Genomic DNA, 21,175 nt, shown 5'->3' with positions numbered 1-21,175 from the left:
TTTCTTCATCCGTTTACTCTCCAGGGTCGGTTTTTCCTTCGGACTCAACAAGGGATCCCACCTCTACCGCTCAAGGGTAGTGTCCTGGAGCACCAGACTTTGGGTCGTGGGATACAGCTGGGGAGGATGACCAGTACCTCGCCCAGGCAGCCTCACCTGCTATGCTGAACAGGGGCCTTGTGGAGGGATGGGAAGATTGGAAAGGACAGGCATGGAAGAGGGAAGGAAGCGGCCGTGGCCTTAAGTTAGGTACTATCCTGGCATTTGCCTGGAGGAGAAGTAGGAAACCACGGAAAACCACTTCGAGGATGGCTGAGGTGGGAATCGAACCCACCTCTACTCAGTTGACCTCCCGAGGCTGAGTGGACCCCGTTCCAGTCCTCGTACCACTTTTCAAATTTCGTGGCAGGGCCGGGAATCGAACCCGGACCTCCGGGGGTGACAGCTAATCACACTAACCACTACACCACAGAGGCGAACAAAAATTTAATTTTACGGGAAGAAAAAAGAGAAATACGGTGAAACGACGCTAAATATTTGCGTAACGATCATAACATCGCTCAAACAGCGGCTTCAATACGAATGTCAAAATATCAGATGTGCGGAGGGGAAGATTGGATCGCTGATAATTGGTGAAAGGGCGATTAAACCCAAAGTTATTTATGACCGCAATCTCGATCCGCTTATCGGATACTCTGAGGCACAATTAAAGGAATCGGTAAGAAGTGACAAACTCGCTATCAGATTTCTCTGCTTCTTTCCTGAAGTACTTATTTCGTTTAAGCATATTGTAAGAAATACGTTGTAGAAAATAAGTTAAACAATTGCTCTTGGTCTATCTTTGATCTCATATCAGTTTGCTGCTTTCTGAAATTACTGGTTTTAATGCATTTTTACAGTTTTTCATATTAGAACGTGTTGCAATGAGCGGGCGAGACAGATCAGTAAAGTGTCTAGTGTGCTGTATTTCCCGGCCTTGTGTATCTCGTAGGCAATGACTAGACTCGGCCTCGAGATACTTCCGACAAGCGCCGCTAGAGTTCTCTTTACTGAGCTGTCTCGCCCGCTCATTGCAACACGTTCCAGTACGAAAAAATTCATTAAAACTAGCTGTTTCACAAGACACCAAACAAATGTGAGATAAAAAAAAAGATCAAGATCAGTTGTATGACTTACTTTCTACAACGTGTTCCTTACACTTTGCTTAAACGAAATAAGTAATTCACTAAATAAGCAGAGTAGTTTAGCGAGTTTGTCACTTCTTCCTGATTTCTCTAATTCTGCCCCAGTGTATCCGATAAACTGATCGAGATTGCGGCCATAAATGACTTCGGGTTTAATCACCATCTTATAAATTATCAGCTATCCTACCTTTTGCTCCACACATCTGATGTTGCGACATTCGTATTGAAGCCGCTGTATGGAGAGCGATGCTATGCCCATTTTCGCCATTAGAAAATCCTTTGTAATTTTTCAGCATCTTCTGATGTGGTACAGTTGGGCAGTGCAAGGATCTCAAATCTGTAGCCGTTAGGTGCTTTCCTATGCCAGAAGAGTAAAATTTTTAGCGTCGTTTCTCCGTATTTCATTCTTCCTTCCAGTAAGATTCAGTTTGTTCTAACAGGAATAAGGCTCCTAAATGATCGTTTTCAATTTAGTTTACACTTTGGTCAAGTTCAGATACCTTTAAGTCTTTTTTTCTGATTTCATTACCGTACTTTTCAATATAAAGACTTGTTTCTGTAATCTGGCATTTGAAATCTTATCAACATATATTTAGATTTAGCACAGATACTCGTAGCCTTTCCTTGACATAGAAACGAGACTTGTAGGTACCTCTTTTTTGTTTGTGGGTGACGTAGATCAGTTATATGCTGAAGATATGGTATGTTCATCATTATCTGAATCAGAAATTTTACTAAATTTTGACGGCAATACATCATTTTTGGAACCTGGATCCTTCCTGTGTGTGACACTTTTCTGTTTGTGAACAGGACATACCGATAACTAGAAACAGAAGGAACTTCGTTGGGAAGAATTCGCTTGATTGATATGCTTACACTGAAATGTGATGTATTGAAATCCAAGCTACATACTCGTGCCTCGAAATAGCTTGCCTGCTTTTCTCTCTTAAACCGCACTCCGAAGGAAAATTTTGGAACGTCCCATTTTCTCGCGTTTTAGAGGTATCCGAAGTACATAGAGGTACACAATAGTGCACCATGCTTTTCAACCTCACGGACACTCACCGACAGAAACAATACGTAAATTGCATAAAATCAACACAACAACGCAATTACTCCGTACATCACAATGTTAAAGTCCGCCAAGAGCAGAACAGAAACCTGACATCTAGCGACCAAACCGTGAACACGGTCGGGCCGTTTTTTCAGCGGCAAATTAATAGCTATGTCCCGGCCTTGTATATCTCGTAGGCAACGCCCTAGTATAATACCAGATGAATCTTGTTTATCGTGTAAATTTTCCAATTCAATGTAACGTTATTGGCGACTGTGACAGGATCTTTTTCGACGTGATCAAAGCAATAAGTTGCAACTCAAAATTGATAACTAACCAAAACAAGAAAACTTACGGTGCGGCGATGGCTGAAACAAACCCCAACAAGGTAAGATTGAACTTTTACTAAATTAGAGCGATTATCAAATGAACTGTGGAACCCTGTGGAAAAAATATTAGAAGCACTTCTCGATAACAGTGACGAAAAATTGTACCGGTAGCCTACGGTACGCAGATGAATACGAAAAGGTGGGAGAATATCGCGATAAAGCCGATGAAGCTCTCTCGAAAATGGAAAGTGTTATCGTAGGGTGAAGACAAACTATGAGTAATAGTTTCACTAAGAAGAACTCAAACTGCTGAAAATCGAATTTTGAAAATTCTCCAGTGAAGTTAGGGACTGGTTAGGGTTTTGAAGTCAGTTCCACCGGACTCATCCAGACATCGAAAAAGAGGACAAATTTCAATATTATCGTCGCCATAAGACCTGTGTGTGTCGGTGCGACGTAAAGCCACTAGCAAAAAAAAATCAGTACCGTATTGGATTCAGGCTACTGTTGAGGGGAGTAGGGCCAGGGATGTAGTTGATAGTTTTCTTCCAACAGCTAACAACTATGACAGTGCAGTTCAGTGTCTTCAGAGGAGATTCAGCAGAGAAGAGTTCCAGGTAGAATTTTATGTTCGAGTGCTGCTTGGACTTTTGATTCAAAATGTTACCAGTAGGTACTTAAACGCAAAGACTCACTCTCCTAAAGTTCTATGATCACATGGGATCCCACCTTTGGTCACTTGAATCTCTGGGCTTGAGTAGCGACAAGTATGCAGATTCTTGTTTCCACTAGTTGAGTCTTCTTTACTGGAAAACTTGCTGAGAATATGGCTTAGTAATTCCATCCATTTTTCTGTGAATGATTTAAGCGAGAATTCATACTGTGAAGAACTCTCACGATTGATATTATTCATCAAGAATGAAGTGGAAGGTGAACGGAAGATCATTCTTGCCCAAGGAGGATTTCATGCAGCAGATCAGAAGCTCACCAAGTTGGAACCTTAGGTAAATGAGCGAGAAAATGTGGTCACTGCTAGTAATCTGTTTTCAGGAGATATTAAAGGTCCTGAAACTGTCTGTATTTTCTGCAGCAAGTCACGTGAGATCAAGGAGTGCTTCATGGCACAGAAGATGACTGGTGGGAAAAAAGACTGTTTTAACGAAGCTGGGTACTGTATTATTTTCAGTGCTTGAGACCTGGTCACACTGCCAAGACCTGTAAGGGTAATGTACAGTTTCACTTCTTTGGAAGGAAACATATTATCCTCATGTATCTAAACTTGCCTTCTAATATTCCCAAGAAAAGTAAAGAAGAAGATGAAGCAGATAAAGGAAAATATGTCAGTACGATCCTGACTAACCAGAATAGTAACCATGAAGTTCTTCTACAGACCCAAATGGTGAAGATCATGGGGAGCAAAGGGTATCGGTTAATAAGAGTGATCATAGACAGTGGATCACAGCGATCGTATATGTTAAAGAAATCACTAGATGACATCGGACTGGAACCATCAGGATCTGAAAATGTGATTTCTGCTCTGTTTGGATGTATTGAATCAACAAAGCAGACTCATTTAAATTGTCAAATACAGTTGAGCAGTTTAGATGGTAGGTACACATGTACAATTCCTGTACTTGATCAGCCCATTATTTGTGGTAACATCCCTAGACTCAAGAGAGGTCCTTGGATAAAACAACTGAAAAAAAAATAGTATTTTTCTTTCTGACTGTGGGGAAGGGAGGTCTGAAATTGAGCTACTTTTAGGAGCTGAGACGTATGGAGCACCTACTACTGGACGAGTAAGAAACCTGGAGTGTGCAACAGTGGCTGTCAAGACTCAACTTGGTTGGGTAGTTATGGGGAGACTCCATCTGAAAAGTCCTGACTCTTCTAGTGTGCTGGTAATGTCGATGTTGACTTTACTATAACTTTATCTATGGAAGTTGGATACTCTTGGAATAAAAGATCCTGTAGAAAAGACATCCAGGTAAGAAAAGGAAACTGCCACTTTGGAACATTTTAAGGAGACAATCACAGTCAAAAAGGAAGGCCACTACGAAATCCACTTACCATGGAATGAGAGATCTGGGGAGCTTCACGACAACTTAAAAATTGCCAAGGAGAGGTGCATCTCAATGACAAGCAATCTGTTTTGTGGCGACAAGTATCATGACTATGATGCTGTGTTTCAGGAATGGCTTCAAGAAGGTGTGATTGAAGAGGTACCCTTTCAACACATTGTGACTAAATGTCACTATTTACTTCACAGGGGAGTATTCAAAGAAAATGCAACCGCACCTGTCAGACCAGTGTTTGATGCCTCTTGCCAAGCGAAGGGAAGTCCATCTCTGAACGAGTGTTTGGAGAAAGGACAAAACCTGCTTGAACAAATTTCACCCATTCTAGCCAGGTTTTGCTAGGGTGAAATTGAAGTGATATCAGATATTAAAAAAAAGGCCTTGCTACAAATTTCTGTCACTCCTTCTAACAGGGATTCCTTGAGATTTCTGTGGTGGCAGGATTTTTCGACAAAGAAATTAAAGATATTCTGACATCGGCGAGTTGTGTTTGGGCTCACATGCAGTCCATTCTTGCTCTACATTCAAAGAACAGCCCATCTGAGCTGCAGGTAACAACACAACTGCTATAGAAATCGTTTTGTCAACAACTGCATGAGATCCTTTGAATCAGAGGAAGAAATGATTCATTTCATTGAGAAGTCCATTAAACTGCTTTCAAGAGCCAGATTCCTACTATGTGGCTGGGAAAGCACATCAGTGGGAAAAGAAACTGTATTACAGAAGGTTTCTCCTGTCATTGGTTCAGGAGATTTTATATCCCATAGGAATTTCCTGTCCTTTCACTCTATTACCCAAACTTCTCATTCAGGATAGCTGGAATTTGAAGGTAGGTTGGGGCGATCCAGTGGCAGAAGATGTACAGAAGAAATTTAGAATAGGGGGAAGCCGAAGTTTGGTGACTTACTGAGGTGAAAATACCAAGATGGTTAGTAACTAACAGATCTGAACAAACCTAGAGTCTACATCGTTTTATGATGCCAGCCAGAGTGCCTATGCTGCGTCTGTCTTCATGCGAAGCTGTACCGATACTGAAGGGAACGTTTCAGTCTGATTGGTTGTGGTGAAGACAAGGGTCTCTCCACTGAAGGAAATTTCGATGCCACAATTAGAACTTCTGGCATGTTGTATTGGTAGTCGACCAGCAGCCTCTGTCAGAGAAAGTTTTTGTTTGGACATCTCGGAGTTCTATTGGACTGACTCTTTCCTGGCATTGTATTGGATAAAGAGAGAGGATTTGTGGGACATGTTTGTCAACAATCAGGTAAAGGAGATTAGATCTCTAACAAGATGAGAAGACTGAAGACACATTCTCGGTGAGCAGAATCCTGCTGATCTCCCATCTCCAGGTTGTTCTGTCGAAGGCCTTATAAACTCCTGATGGTGGGAGGGTCCTTATTGGTTGAAGTTGGCAGAAGACGAATGGCCTACATCAGAGGTGAATGTAGATGATGACTTCATCAAACAAGAGAGAAGAAAAGTGTCACCTTCAGTGATTAATTCCTCAATGGAAGATGGAGAGACCTGGTACCTAAGAAGATGTTCTGAGTTTTCCTTAATTGTTAGACTCGTGAGATGGATAATGCACTTTGATAGAAAATCATTGAGACGTGAAAGTGGTAATCTCCCTGTTTCGGAACTACTAGAAGCTGAGAGAAAATGTTGGCTTCTTGTCCAGACAGGAGTTATGGAAGAAACTGAAAGACGATGACTGAACTCTCTTTGAACATTCATGGATCTTAATGGTATACTCAGGTTGAAGGCCAAAATTGTTCACAGAGATGATGAAAATTTTAGAAACCCTATTGTTCTACCTTCTAGTCATAAACATATGGAGATTTTGATCTGAGATTATCATATCTAGTACTCCCATGCAAGTTTTGGAAGATTGAGGGAGGAATATTGGATTTTAAGGGGTAGGAAGTCAGTACGCAAGGTGATAACCAAATTGTCAGATGTTGAAAATTTGAGTCCAAGAAAATTGATGTGGACCCTGCACTCTTACCAGAAAAGAGAATAAAATATTAATCAGTATTCGAGGTAAGCGGAGTGATCTTGGTGGGCCATGGATATTAAAGGATGGAGAGAATTCTTTGTTTGTATTGTTCACTTGTGCTGTATATCAGGCTGTGCATCTAGATCTAGTATTAAGCCTCTCCACAGAAGCATTTCTCCAGGGACTTGGGAGATTTATTGCAAGGCGGGAAAGAACTAGAGGTATATATGGTGACAACGGGACAAACCTCACAGGAACGGTGAACTCCGTTGACAATTTAGATTGGCATATGACAGAAGAGCCAACGTTCACAAGGAGAATCCAGTGGAAATTCATTCCACCCACTGCTGCTTGGTGGGCTGGATTGTGGGAGAACATCATTCAAATGGTTAAGAACTTCTTAAAGAGGACATGGGAAGAGCCTCTCTCAAATATGAAGAGCTCTTGACTATCCTATGCGACGAGTCTCTGGTGGATTTTAGACCTCTAACGTACCTCTATGAAGATCCAAGCAACAACTGTACCATTGGAGTTCCTGATCTTGATCGCCTTTACATTACCAGTTTCAATAAATGGGCAAGGTACCTGCAGCGTTTACGGGAGGAATTGAGATAATGTTTCCAAGATGATTACCTGAGTCTTTTGGTACAGGTGCCAGCTAAAGGAAGGGATCAAAGGATGCTGAAGATTGGTGACATTATGTTGGTAGGTTCTGATCCGAAGGAAAGACTCGAATGGCCAGTGGGAAAAGTAGTTTAAATGTTTCCTGGTAAAGATGGTAACACCAGAGTGGTTTGAGTGCAAACTGCTGGACAGGACATGATCAAACATATCTAACATTTCTATCCATTGGAGGTAACCTCACAAGGGAGTGGACGTACGGTGGAAATCCCTGCACGGTATAGGATTTAAGTTCAGGAACAAGAAGTTCTTGTGTGTGTTAAACTGTATAGATGCAGTGTTTTAAGATTATTTTGGTTTTATATGGAGGAAAAACCAAAAAGTGGAAGGTATGTTACATCCAGAGACTGAGTGGAAAGTACCCATCAGTTTGTGTTCTTTTTAAAAGCTGAATTAATTTATATTAGGGGTTAGTAAGTAAGCGATTGGTCTAGATTGGTTAGGTTTGGCTAGTGACAAAACCATTGGTTTGGGTTGGTTAGGTCCAGTTAGTGACAAAACCATTGGACTGTGACCAAGCAAAGGGGGCTTTTAGGTCTCTAGCATTTTGTAGGGCTACAAGAGCACATTCTATTTCGCCTAAGGCAACTGGCAAATCCCTATATAAGAGCTCCTGTCCCCTAGATTCAAGGGTGCATGAATTGCTTAAGGCTGCCGCAGCACTGTATCCGTCACTGCATTAAGGTTTCTTACAAAATTATTGCTGTTGTGTATTTCATAATGTTTCCTTTACATCGTGGTGTTTTTACTTGTGCTTTCATTCAGGCGGGGTTAGTTGATAATCTAATTATCATCATTGATGGCAATGACGTCACATTCTTTCATGTTGGCCAATAAGAATGCAAGTAGCTACCTTAACAATGGACAATGGCGGGTGCTGCTCTTTATTAGGTTATAAAAGTAAATGTAGAGCCTCCGTGGCTCAGACGGCAGCGCGTCGGCCTCTCACCGCTGGATACCGTGGTTCAAATCCCGGTCACTCCATGTGAGATTTGTGCTGGACAAAGCGGAGGCGGGACAGGTTTTTCTCCGGGTACTCCGGTTTTCCCTGTCGTCTTTCATTCCAGTAACACTCTCCATTCTCATTTCATAGCATCTATCACTCATTAATATAAATCACTTTGGGAGTGGCGACCCCATCGTAATAACAGCCTATATCTGATTCATTCATTACATCCCTGACCCGGTCAAAGACTGGAAAACAGGTTGTAGGTTTTCATTTTCAAAAGTAAATGTACTTCTAGAGGCAGAATGGTGGGTTCCTAGACATTGCAATGAGCACATCTCTCCTCCAAAAGCAATTCCAAGTAAGATTTGGATAATTTCCACTTCCTTATAATGTTACAATCTTTGGGTTGTACGGTGTCAACTTTTGCCGGAATTTATCGAACATCTCCCTTGGTAAATTCTTCCAGTCCCTAATTCCTCTTCCTATAAACGAGTGTTTGCCCCAATTTCTCCTCTCAAATTCCAAATTTATTTTCATGTTATGATCTCTTCTACTTTTAAAACCTCCATTCAAGTTTATTTGTCTACTAATGCCATTTCTTCCAGTTATTTCCAAGAGTTTCAGAAACCAAAAGTTTCAGTATGAATGCCTGTGCAGGAGCTAGAACAGCACAAGGTCCTCCTTCAGTTTGGTCTAAAGTAGCTAGCTTCTTTTTTACTGAAGTGGAATCCGTTTGCCCTTTTTCACACTTTGGAGTGGATTTACTCACAAGTGCACAACACTGCCAATCTGACATTTCTTAAAATTATCAGCAATTGGAGGAATTTTCAATCACATAGGTCTATTATTATTATTACCGAGCGGAGTAGCTGCGCATCTTAACGTACTACGCCTATGGAGCCATGCTCTGCATTCAGAAGATGAGTGGGTTCGAACCCTACTATCAGCTGTCCTGAGAATGGTTTTCTGTGGTTTCCCATCTTCACTTCCAGGCACATACTGGGACAGTTGCTATTCATAGGCTAAAGGTGATTCTTTCCACTTTGTTACCCAATTTCATTCACCATCGTACATTTTCATCATTAGCTCCTCAGCTGAGGCTCTTTGTTGTGATATTTGAAGCCATTTCTATTCAGTTTCTACTCAGTTAATTTATAAATTAGTTTAGGCAGACTGAATAACTTAACAGTTATAAATCAGCTGAGGTTGGCGATAGAAAGGGCATCTGGCTGTAAAATAATGACATATAAATTCATCTCACCTCATCCCGACCGCGTATTAAGAAACTGTACTAAAGGCTGGACATACATTATTATTATTATTATTATTATTATTATTATTATTATTATTATTATTATTATTATTATTATTATTATGGTTGTTGTTGTTGTTGTTGTTGTTGTCGTCGTTGTTGTTCCAGGGTTTCTGTGGTTTACAGAGGGATAAGAAGTGCCGGGGGTGAATGGGTGGGCAAGGAATTACTGTAACTAGAGCATAAGTTAACACAATAAATTTTGAAATTTTATTTCTTTCCTTCTATTTTTGAATTTAAAATTTGATAAATAGAAGATCTGAATAAACAATACCAATCTTATAATGAGCTCATCAGCTCCAACAGCATAGTGGACTTAGAAGTCTGAATATCAGGTACAAAACTTGAGAGAATTACAAATGATAAATTATACAGAAAAGAGCTAAATTGCTCTTGGCAGGTACAAGATTTACAAGAGCACGATTTGCTCCTATTCTTCACACAACAGGGGAGTCCGTGCTCCCACTATGTCATCCACTAGCCACGCAGAGGTATCAGTTTCTAATTGCGCACTTCCAACTTTGCTGTTGCTCTTAATTAAAGAATTTACACAAGGCAGCCCCGAGGTGGGCTTGTCTATTGCTCAACAGTTTATAATTATCTGACCCTCAAGAGACTTCACACCAGACTCAATTCTACATACCACAATAGATTTACAGGGGCATTTTTGCCCATACTAAATGGCCTTAATGACAAAAGAAAGGGTTGGTTGTAACTGGCCATAAACAAAATGCAAGGAGGCAAAACACCTGCACTCCTTCTAGAAATAGTTAAAACCCTAAGTGGGCTTATGGCCCAATGATACAGAAGCTAAGCCTATTCTACACCACTGAGCTTGATAGCTGCAGTCGCTTAAGTGCGGCCAGTATCCAGCATTCGGGAGATAGTGGGTTCGAACCCCACTGTTGGCAGCCCTGAAAATGGTTTTCCGTGGTTTCCAATTTTCACACCAGGCAAATGCTGGGGCTGTACCTTAATTAAGGCCACGGCCGCTTCCTTCCGAGTCCTAGCCGTTTCCTATCCCATCGTCGCCATAAGACCTATCCATGTCGGTGCAACGTAAAGCCAATAGCAAAAACCTATTCTACACCAGGGTGACTAAATGAGAAACATTAATTAACAAAAGAGTGTTAAGAATTTTAGAGGTTTAGAAACTTTAGTCACCCCATACCAACTTGACTGGGAATCAACAGAGGGTAATCACTCTTTGTTCCCTTACATTACATATTTCCCAGTAGGGAATAGAACAGAGTCCTCCGACTGACTGAAAATTCTACATTTAAACCACCAGATTTAGAAATTTACATGAAATAAAACAAGTTTAAAACCTTCCCCTCAAGCTATCTGCAGGAGCTATCACATGTTTATGAAAATTCTGCCATTACCTTAATTTGCTGGGCCTTCCGAACGCTGCCTGTGGCCCCTACCTCGATTAGGACACGCTGCACTTAAATAACTGGAGCAATGAAGAAGACAATACGGCCCTGAAGTGCTCAGCTTTTGCAGTATTCTTGAGGCAAAAATTCCAGAACTCTTTACTGATAGGCTGAATTCCTGTACCCACCCCAGATTTTAATTGGCTAGCAAAAATATTTTAAAAATTCTGATAGGTTGATTGCTATTGAAGAAGTAACCAGCAGAAGTGTTGACAACTTTGATACATGAACAAAACAATCTTCAAAACATACGGTTTGCCAAATGTGAAAATACACATTTGCTAATAAATTAATTAGAGTTTGACCCGCTAGGTGGAGCAATTAAACCAATGATAGACACATCTAACGGTTGAAAACTCAAGTATCGTGCATAACATCAGTTCAAGTTAGATTACATAGATGGCCTTATAGAAGGCGCGCAGTTTACCTGGCCGGAAAAGGTGTACCTCTGGTACAATTATTATTATTATTGTCGACAATATAGTTTTGCTGAAACACAGGATCTCGTGAGATCTTCGAAGTTTAGCAAGTTTGGTTGCGGTACCCATTTAGAGAATACAGTTGGTTAGATGAGGATAAGAAAGGAACTAGTCACCCTACCAAAAGTAAATTCCAGCTGAGACTGTTTGATTAGTTCCCTCCTCACCTTACAATGCTTCGGTGCTCAGATTTAAAGAAGGCACTGATTTATAAAAGAAAAAAAATGTTTCAGCTACCTGGGACCGCACTTAACACTTGCCAACTTTCTGGATTTGTAGTTCTCCTTCTTCTTAGTGGAGAATGCATTTCTTCGTTCTTTGGACACCACTTTGTGCCAATTCTTCTCACTCTTTGTGTGTACCACGTCTTGAACTTGCTTCTGTTTTGAACCATGTCTCAGTGGCATCAGCTAATCTCCCTTCACTGCAGTTGTGTTTGACAGGATTTTAGGGGCAACTAAATAAAGAGAGATGCCTCTATATTTATTTACATCTGCTTTATTGCCTTTTTTGATGGAGGAAATATATGCTGGTATAACAGCCGATTGCCTCTCATTAGGAATGATTTCTGATTTCCGTATATCATGAAAGAATTCTTCAATTTTGGCAACAAAATTGGGACCAAACATTTTCAGACGTTTGGCAACCAGGAAACCCTTATTTGATGTCTTATTATTGGGGAGGGATGCAATGATTTGGGCGATTTCTTCACGATCAGTAGGAAGGGAACCGAGAGAAATGAAGGATGGACCAGAAATTGTAATCTTTGATGCTGGAGGGCATTTGAGTAAGGATTTAAATATTGAATTGTCATGATTATTCAGAATAAGATTGCCATTTTCATCCTGGAAACAAAACAAATGGGCTTGGTAGCCGGAAAGTCCACATTTCGAAGTATGGCAAAAGTCACGGGTGTTGTTTCATGTTTCAATGGTCTAATGTCAAGCCTTTTCATAGCTTTTAGTAGTAGTAGTAGTAGTAACAATATGACTTTCCTTTAATGCAGTATGTTGTTTTGAGATCATTGTTACATGTTACTCACCACTCATTGCTGGCATAGAATACAATTTAGTTCTAACTTAGTTAGATTTTTATTATCCCTTACGTAGGTGGTATAATACCCTCGGTGACCATCTTCAGAGAGGCTCTACTCAATATTTCCCTCTCTCTGCAAATAAGTTGGAATAATATCTTATCCAGAGACCAGAAGCACCTTCTTTATTCATACATTCCACTTTCACAAATACACATTTTTGCAGACAATATATTGTTGTATATACCACACCTAGCAGACACAAGAAAGACCACCCTCTTCAGGCAACCACCTAGAACAACACCTGCAGATTGTAGAAGAACATCTCTCTCTCTTTGAGTCCAACCCTTCGTAAGGGTGCAGTGGCATCACGCGACAAGTCTTTTGGTGATCTGCCTCCAGGAGTCTCTGCTTTGGGCATGGTGACTTGCTTGCTGTAAGCTCCTCCTGGTCAAGCTCTTGATCTGGTTCATCCAACATAATGGTGCACGTCCTCTAGGTCTTCGGCCATCGACTTTTCCCTCTATGATAAGCACTTCCATTGCCTTCTGTCTTCTGGCAATATGACCAAAATATCTGAGTTGTTTTTGGTTGATAAGGGTCGAGAGTCTTGTTCTGATGCTGAGCTGTTGCAGAATCTAATCATTAGTACGGTGTGCTGTCCATAGTATTCACGGTAATCTCCTATAGCACCACATTTCTAAAGCATCAATCCCGCGGCGATCCGCCATCTTCATCGTCCAAGTTTCTGCTGCATAGGTCCTGATAGGGAAGATCAGAGTTTGAATGAGGGTGAGCTTTGTCTTTTAGGTGATGGAGGTGTTCTTCCAGATGCGAGTAAGTTTTGCTGTTGAATTTCTCGCAATCGCAATGCGCTTATGGATCTCAGGTTCACAATCTCTGGTATTTGTGACAATAGATTTCTGATACTCAAAGCTACTGACAACCTCATAATCAGCAATTCTTGTTATGGCAGGTCTGTTGTTATTAAAATGATCTACAATCACCACTTTGGTCATTTTATTGTTGATTTCAAGACCATATTCTCTGCTTCGCTCATCTAACCTCCAGATTATGGTTTCTAGTTCATGATCATCTGTTGGAATTATCACAGTGTCATCCACATATCTGAGATTGTTAATTTCCCTGCCACCAACTGTGATGCCGTCACTCCAATCCTCGAGAATCTCCCTCATAATGTACTCACTGTATACATTAAATAGGAGGGGGGAGAGAATGCAACCTTATCGCACTCCAGCAGTAGTAGAAAAGATGTCTGAAAAGTTGCTATTAATTCTCACTGTCGCAGTGTTCAAAGAGTACAATTGTTGAATCAGATACACTAAATGTCTTGGCATCCCCATTTCAGTGAGTATAGCCCAGAGCTTTGACCATTTCACCTTGTCGAAGGTTTTCTTGTAGTCCACGAAGCACAGGAACATCTTGATATTGTACTCCCTTGTCTTCTCTACAAGAAAGTTTTTAGCTTCAGGTACTTTCTGAAGGACAATTCTTTATTTGCTAATAATTCCATTTCACTATCTTCCCAAAATAATGTAGTATGTGTGTGCTTTATTTGAATACTACAGTAAGTTATACCTTGTTTTTTTTAGAATGTCACAAAATACTGTATGAGTCTTTTATTTTTGTATAAAAATAGATTTTGTTTTCAGCCGAGCGGTTGACTGCACAGACAAAATGAGGGCATTAGAAATGGCCTGCCAGGATACATCTCTACCAGTGGAAATTGAAGCTGTCAAGAAACTACTTTCAAGGTTGCATGACTTGAAGAGGTTAATGTTGGAGTCCTTTATGTTCACCTTACAAGATGGAAAAGCTCTACTAGAAAGGCTGAAGGAAATAGCTAACCTAGGTACCTTAGACTCTAGGCCAGGAAGGATTAGAACTTCAGCTTCTTATGGTGAGTTGTAGAATAATGAAATTAATACATTTGTAATTCTTGATCATGTGTGATTCAAGCCGTTAATATCCGTTGTGTTTGAACAATTACATAACTGATACTCGGATACCATAGGCGACCAGCACTTTACTCAAAGTTAATATCCGTGCCAGAGTTTTCAATCATAGTTTACGGCATTCATTTAACTTTCTGCCATTACAGATCACATGACATAGCCTATTAATTCAATTGTATTATGAATACATGTGTTATCTCAAGGATCAATAAATGTTTCTACAGTGGTCTGTAGGATTGGGCTGGGAAATTGTGTATAGTCGTTTTTCCTTTAGTAGTTCCATGGCTCATTTACATTGCTGACACAGGCAGCATGCAGAGCAATGTCATCCTTAATAAGACATTTAATGCTGATTGGGTTTCCTAAAAGTAAATAATAAGGGTAAAATAATTATAGGTGTGAAAACACTTGTTACTAAAAAGAGTTTGAAGTATCAGATTATGAGCAACTTATTGATTGCATATGATTTGGCTTTTGTTGACTTGTTTCTATCCTTCAGGAGTTCACGATAACTTATTTTAAGTTTTACTTTTATTTTTAAAATGAATCTTGTTTAACATTTATTTTTTTCTATCATATCATTCAGTATCCTAACTGTAAATCTGTATTCTGTGAGACTAATGATCTCAAATTAACTTTTCTTGTATTTCAGCTGTTTCTCAAGTTGAACACTGGTTAGAGAACCTACACGACCGTCGAAGGCTTCTTGAAATAACGTGGCAGAGTCGTAAGACACAGTTGGAACAGTGTTTAACGTTAGCACTGCTTGCAAAGGATCTCCGAGATGTTGAAGAATCTCTGAGTCTGCGAAAGGAATCATTGTTACGAAGTTGTGATCATCTTGGAGACTCTTCAGCTAGTACAGAACTTTTGCTTCACGAACATCGTAAACTGTTTCCCGAAGCAAAGGTTTGTGATATGATTTTACCTTGACCTGTTTTTGTGTGTGTACTCCCGGTAATATAAAGTTGGTTTGTTAGGATAGAATTATACATGAAAGGATAAAACGGTTGGGGTGACAGCTAACCTGACTCATGCTTTCCCTGCTTTGTACCTCTTAATGAATGTGTCCTTAACTTTGAACTCTGCTTACGAACCAGATAACATATCAAGTAATAATTCGGGCAAGATTTTTATTTGTTACTTCACTTTCGAATACAAGCTTTTAGCTGCATTATTTTACTTATAATACAAATGATAGAAATACTTTACCTCTCCAGAAATTTGTGCTTATTTTTTTGTTTAGACGGAAAGATGCTGGTTGATGATTCACTTGTACTGCGAAAAGAAAGGTGCAAGGAGTGCAAGGTTTTCAGGGCTACCGTACCTAAACAAACTATTCTTAAATAGGTAACTTTTGTATTTCAAATGTAATTGTGTTCATTTGTGGCTCATGTAGCCGCAATAAATAATTAATTTTTATTGTTTGAGCAGGCTTATTGGTATAACTTGAATGTAAAAGTTTATTTTCTGTATATTTTTTATTTTGGTAAGACTAGTATAATTAAACTAAATTAGATATGCACTTCTTGGTTAACATTTTCATTTTGGATGGCTGATACCTTCATATTACAAAAATCAGATACGGTATGTACTATGTTTTGCTGTTGTGTAATAATGTATTATAATTCAGGAAAAAGACCCAGTTCACTGTCAGGGTCCATGTTAAAATATGGTAGTGCTGAAAGTGTTAAGTAATATGTGTTTATTTTTCATATCCTGTCATTTAAGGAAACTTAAAATTTGGTATAGAGTCTGACTGAAAACTGATGTTAAAGTGATGAAGTAATATTTAGTGATCCTATGGTGTGTTGGTTCTTACAAAAATTATGAATTATTCCTTTAATAATTCCTGTGAGTTGATTTCTAATGTCATATGAAATGAGATAATGTCATGATCATGATGTTAATACTGAGAATGTGTTTCTCTTAGGAATTTCAAGACCAGTGTCTGAAGATAACAAAAGCTACAGAACAACTTGTTACTACAGAACACTTTGCTGGAGACGAAGCAATTGCTCAAGCTTATACTGTTCTAAATGCTTGTGTTGAATACCTTGAAGCACTGGAACAAAGAGAGGCATTGCTAACCCGTGCAATAGCCTTCTTTCGCTCTTCCCACACTGTAAGTTATAAGTGTACTTATTTATTTTATTAATGTATGGTAGTTAGTTAAATTAGTTTAACGCAATGTTTATATAAAACAGGCATTAAAGGAAATCAAAGAGGAATTTGGGAAAGGAATCACAATCCAAGGAGAGGAAATCAAAATCCTGATATTTGCTGATGATATTGTTATTTTATCTGAGACTGCAGAAGATCTGGAGAAATTGCTGAATGGTATGAATAGAGTTTTGGGTAAAGCGTTATCATCATCATCATCATCATTTCTTCGCTCCAGCAAGCCGGGTGCGGTTGTGTACGAGCCTCCTCCAGTTTGTTATATCCATCTACAGATGCTGCTCATATATGCGACGGCAGGTAGCAGGTAGGGACCCTTTTCGGAGGCAGCCCTACCCAGGGAGTGGCGCCCCTCCCTGTGTGAGTCCCAGAGCACACTGACCCGGTGTGTAACATCTGGTAAGGGTCCCAGCTCAGGGTTACGAGTGAAGACCTCAACGACTTCTGCAGCGGAGGAGGTGGACTTCGGCACAGTGGAGATGGTGGAAGAGGCAGCCCTGTATTCAGGGATTAATATGAGTACAACCTGCTGCCTTGTAGGTTGAGGTGACTGGACACCAAAGGCTAAGGGAGAAAACCCTGAAAGAAAATCTCCGTGTTAGACTCAGCAGGTCAACAGAAGGATTACTGAAGAAGTTGCTTTCAAGAATAATACTGGGTGAGGGGTACAAGATGAAAATAAATAAGTCCAAAACAAAAGTAATGGAGTGCAGTCAAACAATGTCAGGTGATGCAGGAAATTAAGTCTTAAAGGAAGTAGATGAATATTGTTACATGGGTAGTAACATAACTAATGATAGCAGAAGTAAGGAGGACATAAAATGCAGACTAGCACAAGGAAAGAAGGCCTTTCTTAAGAAAAGAAATTTGCTCACTTTGAACATTGATATAGGAATTAGAAAGATGTTTTTGAAGACTTCCACCTGTAGCATGGCATTGTATGGAAGTGAAACATGGGCGATAGCTAGCTCAGAAAGAAATAGAATAGAAGATTTTGGAATATGGTGTTACAGAAGAATGCTGAAGGTGAGTTGGGTAGATCGAATCATGAATGAAGAGATTCTGAATCGAATTGGTGAGAGGAGATTGATTTGGCTAAGTTTGATCAGAAGAAGACACCCAGGACTTGTGCAATTGGTTTTTGAGGGAAGTGTAGGCAGTAAGAACAGTAGGAGTAGACCAAGGTATGAATATGACAAGCAGATTAGAGCAGATGTAGAATGCAACAGTTATGTAGTAGTAATGGAAAGATTAGCACAGGATAGAGTGACATGGAGAGCTGCATCAAACCAGTCTATGGAACAAACAACAACAACGACAACAACAACAGTTAATGGAACTACTTTGTTAGAAACAATTAACACTCCCGATTTTCTTTCTTTCTTGTCCTTATTCTCAATTACTTGGGGTCAGAACTATATGCAGATTTCAGCTCCATTTTACAACTGAATGCCTTTCCTGATACAAACTTTACATGGAGGGATGTGTTCACTATAGTAAGTTTCGTTTGTGGTTGGTAGTGTGGTATATTTTGTTATTGGGAATCAAACCAAGGATCCTCTGAATCCAAGGGCCTTAAGTTCACCATTTAACTAAGGAGCTTGATGATTAACACTCCTGTATTATTCTTTAGACTGCAAGCTGTTGTTATTGTTGAAATGTTTATAGAATACGTCACTCAGTGGTAACTAATGAACATTAAAAAAGGTGGAATCAGAGTAAAGGTTTGAAGACAAATCTGCTTCCTCTGCCTTAGTTTGATTACCGGTACTGTGTTTTATCATTAGTGTCCAACACTTTGATCTACTTGTCAATATACTTTCAACTACTGTAGAAAGCAATACCTTTTGTACTTGGTTGGTTACATACATATTTTTTCCATTTGAAGACCAGATAGCTACCCTTTACTTATCTGGAATGACACATCTGCATTACTTTGACCAGTCTTGTACAGTGAAACTCAACATTGAAATAATCCACATTCCTCACCCAATGAGACTCACAATGCAGAGTTAGTGTTGCTAATTTGTTGTTATGATCTGTCCACTCTGAAATATATCATTTTTGCACGTGGCAAGAAATTTGGCAATACTTCTAAGAAAATGTCTATTTGACAGCAAAGCCAATTTCAAAAGGAGTTTACATTAAGATATCACAAATTTTATAATGTAATTCAGTTGTTGAAGAACATCACTTCTAGATTGGAGTTCTTTACAAGTTCAATTTGATATCGTCTTACAAAGTTCACAAAATGTTTAAAAAAGTACTTCCATCTGTTTCAACAGCTTGGTCACATGCTTATGCATCATGAATGTATGATGGAATTTACACAGGAAATCACAACACATGTTCAGCTTCAGGATAGTGACCATTTAAGAGAAGAATATTTCAGAGCCATTCATTACATTTCCACTATTCTTCCACTCAACAAATTATGAAGTGCAAGCATTCATATTATGTAATTCAGAATGGAATTCAGATTTTTATGACAATTCTTACTTCAAGGGACATGACTAGTTCATTGGCTTAGCTGCTGGCTTCCCACGTGGAATTCTGAGGTTCGACTCCCAGTCGATCCTGGATTGAGATTTTCATGTCAAAAAAGTGCTGTCAGAAAGGGCATCCAGCGTTAAACCCCAGCCAAAACAAAATTAACCTGGACGGCTCCAGCAACCCCATAAATAACACGGATAAGCTGAAGAAAGTTTTGTATGAAAATTTTTGCTTCAGAAGCCTCTCTCTCTCTCTCTCTCTCCTTTACTCATGAGCATCACAGTCTATATACCATGTGCCTCAACTAGTCCAGAATATGACAGTGTCAAGAGTTTTTCAGACACCAGAGATAAATATAGAATTGAGGCTGTTTATTAATTTTATCCTTTGTGTGATTTGCAACAGCAAATGTCATTTTTACATGGTGTTGGTGATAATTAGGGACCTGAAAAATTAGCATATATTTGTTTCAAAATTAAAATAATTGCATGGTATTGTTAATTTTAACGATTCCAAGTTTATGAAGTGCAATTATTGTCTTTGGTTCACACACAATACAAATTCATTGTTCAAACGAAAGCATTATCAGTACTTCGGCATTGCTTTTTTTCAAATTGCACCGTCTGTCTGTAACCACTGTGTTGTAATGAGAGAACATACGCTTGCTATCTACATTGTTTGTTGGGGTCCACAACAACTCAAGACAGTATTTAGCAAATATGCTGAACTCTGTCTGAACTGCAGTTAATGCAAGCATGACATCACATTTTTCACTTTCTATCATCTGGGTTTGAATTGCATGTTTCAGAGAACAGTAACCAGACCAGATATCGTTTCGTGAGAGATCTGTTACTCCAAACAATTTCTCAAGCTCATCTAATTTATCAGTGTTACTCAAAATTATATATATATAATTTTGATACAAAGCTTGAGAAATTGACACAAAATGCTTAAGGTTGGGGTCTTTAGCTTTCAATGTGGCTAGTTTGCACTGTGAAGAATGAGCAGCTTTGACAAATGTGTCTCTACATGCAGCCTGCTGTAGAGGAGTGAGCTTAATCAAAGCATCATTAGTTGCCGTAGAAAAATTCCCCTCACAAACGAAGGTAAAACTGGTGTCAAGGTTATGCAGTTTGGGGTAAAGGAGATGAGAGGTAGAATACAGAGACCCTTCAAGTTCAGTAAGGAGGTCAACCAATCCAGCTGCATGATCTGTGACAAAAACCATGTGGGAGTGAAGCCTATTCACTTCTCCGTCACTCAGATCAGTCAGGTACTTAATACCACAGTTGTTGACGTCTTTCATGTCAGACATCTTGAAATATGTAACAACATCAGTAAAGTAAGCACTCAAATAGAAGACAGGCTGAAACCAGCTATTCCATCGGGTTATGACAGGTACAGGAAAAAGCTCTGCTTCCTTTGAAGCACCATACTTTGATGTTAAGAATTGTAAATAATTAAATGTCCGGCTCCATGGCTAAATGGTTAGCGTGCTGGCCTTTGGCCACAGGGGTCCCGGGTTCGATTCCCAGCAGGGTCGGGAATTTTAACCTTGATTGGTTAATTTCGCCGGCACGGGGGCTGGGTGTATGTGTCGTCTTCATCATCATCATTTCATCCTCATCATGACTCGCAGGTCTCCTACGGGAGTCAAATCAAAAGACCTGCACCTGGCGAGCCGAACATGTCCATGGACACTCCCAGCACTAAAAGCCATACGCCATTTCACTTCAATAATTAAATTTTCGCTTTCTTGTGTTAAAAAATGCAGACTTTACCATTGCAACCACATGATTTAAATCTGTCATCACTGTGACCCAACTATTGCCAACCAAGCTGATCATATGTGCCCAGCACTGTACATGCATTAAATGATCCCCTATGACCACACTTAATGTTTCATATCACCGGGTCATGTACGGGGCACTGTCACTAACAAACACTTTAACTGCATCATATGGTACACTATAACTATACAGAGCTCCTAAAAC

General features: G+C 39.6%; 1 protein-coding gene across 2 annotated transcripts in view; it reads left to right on the top strand.

Moving 5' to 3' along the window:
* The window catches only part of LOC136863973 (titin), a 982,878-nt gene that overhangs the window by 726,267 nt on the left and 235,436 nt on the right, over nt 1-21,175 (top strand). For both annotated transcript variants that reach the window (XM_067140442.2, XM_067140441.2), the window contains 3 exons: nt 14,205-14,452; nt 15,160-15,416; nt 16,441-16,632. In XM_067140442.2, the coding sequence (XP_066996543.2) occupies nt 14,205-14,452; nt 15,160-15,416; nt 16,441-16,632 (697 nt within the window). The remainder of the gene's footprint in view (nt 1-14,204; nt 14,453-15,159; nt 15,417-16,440; nt 16,633-21,175) is intronic.

Source organism: Anabrus simplex, chromosome 2 (assembly GCF_040414725.1).
Source record: "Anabrus simplex isolate iqAnaSimp1 chromosome 2, ASM4041472v1, whole genome shotgun sequence".
NCBI lineage: Eukaryota > Metazoa > Arthropoda > Insecta > Orthoptera > Tettigoniidae > Anabrus > Anabrus simplex.
Note: the sequence above shows the minus strand (reverse complement) of the source record. Positions and strands in the feature narration are given on the sequence as shown.